At 16.3% G+C, this 3,426-nt stretch overlaps 1 protein-coding gene across 1 annotated transcript; it reads left to right on the top strand.

The window, feature by feature from the left end:
* Nucleotides 1-697: 697 nt before the first annotated feature.
* PRSY57_1470200 (RNA 3'-terminal phosphate cyclase-like protein, putative) lies at nucleotides 698-2,101 on the top strand (the record flags this gene model as incomplete). The annotated part of the gene is made up of 1 exon (XM_012910298.2): nucleotides 698-2,101. One exon carries the CDS (start codon nucleotides 698-700, stop codon nucleotides 2,099-2,101), a length of 1,404 nt encoding a protein of 467 aa, XP_012765752.2.
* Nucleotides 2,102-3,426: the final 1,325 nt, after the last annotated feature.

Consider the following 3,426-nt stretch of genomic DNA (forward strand, 5'->3'; position numbering starts at 1 on the left):
TTTTTTTATAATTAAAAAAAAAAAAAATTTATATTAAAAAATATTATGTAAAAAAAAATAATTTTTATTAAAAAAATTTTTTAAAATTATATATTTTTTTTTTTTTTTATAATTTTTTTTTTTTTTTTTTTTTTTTTTTTTTTTTTTTGTGAATTTTTCTTATATTTAATAAAAATATATTAATATATATATAATATTTTCTTGTTATAAAAAAATAAAAATCGTGGAGAAGGGTCTCAAATAATATTCCATATTTCATATTTAATTTTTTTTATTTTATTTTTTTTATTTTAATTTTTTTTTGGTCGTTGTTTTATAATTGAAAAGGTAGCTATTATTTTTATTAAACTATAATTTGAGAAAAAAAAAAAGAAGAAATATAAAGGATATATTATATAAAAGAAAATCCATAATTTAATATATATAACAACATAATGAATAAATAAATAAATATCAATATAATATATATTTATATATATATAAAGATGTATATTTTTTAAGTTGAATTTATTAGGTTTATAAATTGATTTGGGAAAATGATGTTTTGATGTGATATATAAATGATTGAATAAATAAAAATAAATTTATATATATATAAATATATATATATAAATATATATATATATATATATATATTTTTTTTTTTTATTTATTTATTTTTTTGACCCTGCTGCTATATTTTATATTTATATAGAATATGGAATTTTGCGGAAGTAATTTTTTCCGACTGCGGCTAGCTTTAAGCCTAATAAGTGGTAAAGCCATAACAATAAAAAATATCCGAATGAAAAGAAAGAGTATAATTAAAAATGGAATGAATAATGAAATGGATATACAAGAAGAATTATGGAAGAACAAAGATGTTGATAATTATAATAATTATGGTCTTCAAGAATATGAAGCAAAGATATTAAAATTAATTGATAAATTATGTGATAATACTACTATTAAAATAAATGAAGAAGGAGATGAAATATATTTCGAACCCGGATATCTTATTGGTAATACAAATGAAGAAGATTCAAGGAATATGTATAATATGACGTTTCATTGTGGTAAAGAAAGAAGTATAACATATTATTTAGAATTTTTGATTATGATAGTTTTGTTTTTTAAAAATCCTGTTAATATTTTATTAAAAGGTATTACAGATGATTATATTGATAATAATGTTTATACTTGTAAAATAATATGTGAACATTTTTTTAAAGAAATTTTAAAATTAAATGAAGATTTTTTATATATTAATATATTAAAAAGATCTACAAAACCTGAATGTTCAGGTGAAGTTCATTTCTTTATGAGAAATATCAAAAAAATAAATCCTTTTGATATAACTAATGTTGGAGTAGTTAACAAAATAAGTGGCTCCATTTTATCAAATAATATTTCTTTAATGTTTAGAAATAAAATAATGAATTGTGCAAAAAAACAATTATATCATTTTACACCTTATATTAATATTGATGTACAAAAGGAAGATGATAAAAAAAATAAAAATATAAATTCCCATTTTATATCTTTTTCCTTATTTGCTCATACAAAATATAATTGTATATATGCTGCAGATATATGTGTAGATGAATTATTTTTAAAGAAACTCAAAGAGGGGATAAATAATCGGGATAAACATGAACATATGCACGATAGGTCTAATATATTGGAACATAAACAATATTATATGAACGACAATTATCATAATAATGATGAAAACATATTACCTTCTTATACACAAAAAAATCAACAGAATAATTTATTAACAAAACACATAAATAATAACTTACACGATGTTGATATATATGAACGTCTAGGATTTTTTATATCTTTAAAAATGATAAATCAAATTAAAGGATTATCATCAGTAGATACAAATTATCAATGGTTACCTTTACTATATATGGCTTTAGCTGCTGACACGTCTGTTTCTAAGATAACATTAAGTGTTATAAAACCATATTCTATTACACTCATTAGATTATTGCGTGATTTTTTCAATGTTGTTTTTAAAATAGAAAAAGTACAAAAGTCACCAATTCATTATTCCTATCTCATTCAGTGTGTTGGAATAGGATATCAAAATATTTTTAAAAAAACTTTTTAAAAAAAATAAAAATAAAAATAAATAAATAAATAAATAAATATATATATATATATATAATTAGAGTGTATTGCATTTTATTTTATTTAATTTTATTTTATTTCATTTTTATTTCATTTCATTTTTATTTCATTTCATTTTAATTTCATTTCATTTTTCCTTTTTTTTTGTCGGCATATTCACAACATTCTATATATGCATATCTTTTTTTTAATCCTTTTTGAAATTAAAAATTTTTAATTTTCCTTTTGAGAAATTACAAAAATATAACTATATGTAATTATTTGGAAAGTAAAAATATAGAGGATTTAAAAGTAGAACCATCACGTGATACCTTCACATTTGAAAATATAAAAAGTCAAAAAGTGTAGATAACCATTTAAATATTAATAATATAATATAGTACATTTAATATAATTTTTTATTTTTATTTTTGCAGGGATCAAATATTATTTTGCTAAAAATTAATATTTGTATGGTATTAAAAAAAATGTAAGTTAATTAAAAGGTTAGTATGTGTTTTACTATTTAACAAAATATATATATATATATATATATATATATATATATATATATATATATATATATATTTATATATATATTTAATAAAAAAAAAAAAATTTTTAATTCTATAAAAAAAAATATGAAAAAATCAAAATCCAAAAGTCTAAGAATTCGCCATGTACATATATAGATATAAATATTTACTTTTGTGTTCCTATTGAAGAATCAAAATAAATCACTTAGGTTGTATAGAGACACAAGTCGTATAACACTTATAAAAAATTAAATTAAAAAAAAATATATGTATATATCATATATATATATATAAATTCCCTTTTATAAAATATTAACAAATATACAAATTATTTAAAAATAATAAATATATATATATATATATATTATATATATATATATATTTATTTATTTATTTATATTTTGCATACTGTAATATAAAAAAAAAAAAAAAAAAAATAATAAAATAAAATAAATTATAAAGAGTACATAAATAAAATAATCAAACATATATATAATAAGATGAGAAATTAATTCAAAAATAAAATATATATAATATATATATTATATGTGTATAATATGAATCATCTATTTTTTTCATTATATATTATAAGATCCATATAATAAAAATGAATAAAATAGTAATTAAATTATTCATAAAATACTTATTTGAAGAGAAAACAATTTTAAACTCCTATATTTCACAAAAATATAACACATTACAATAAAAAAAAAAAAAAAATATATATATATATATATATATATATATATATATATATATATTTATTTATTTTTTTTTTATTATAATATAT

Source organism: Plasmodium reichenowi, chromosome 14 (genome assembly GCF_001601855.1).
Source record: "Plasmodium reichenowi strain SY57 chromosome 14, whole genome shotgun sequence".
In the NCBI taxonomy this organism is placed as follows: Eukaryota; Apicomplexa; class Aconoidasida; order Haemosporida; family Plasmodiidae; genus Plasmodium; species Plasmodium reichenowi.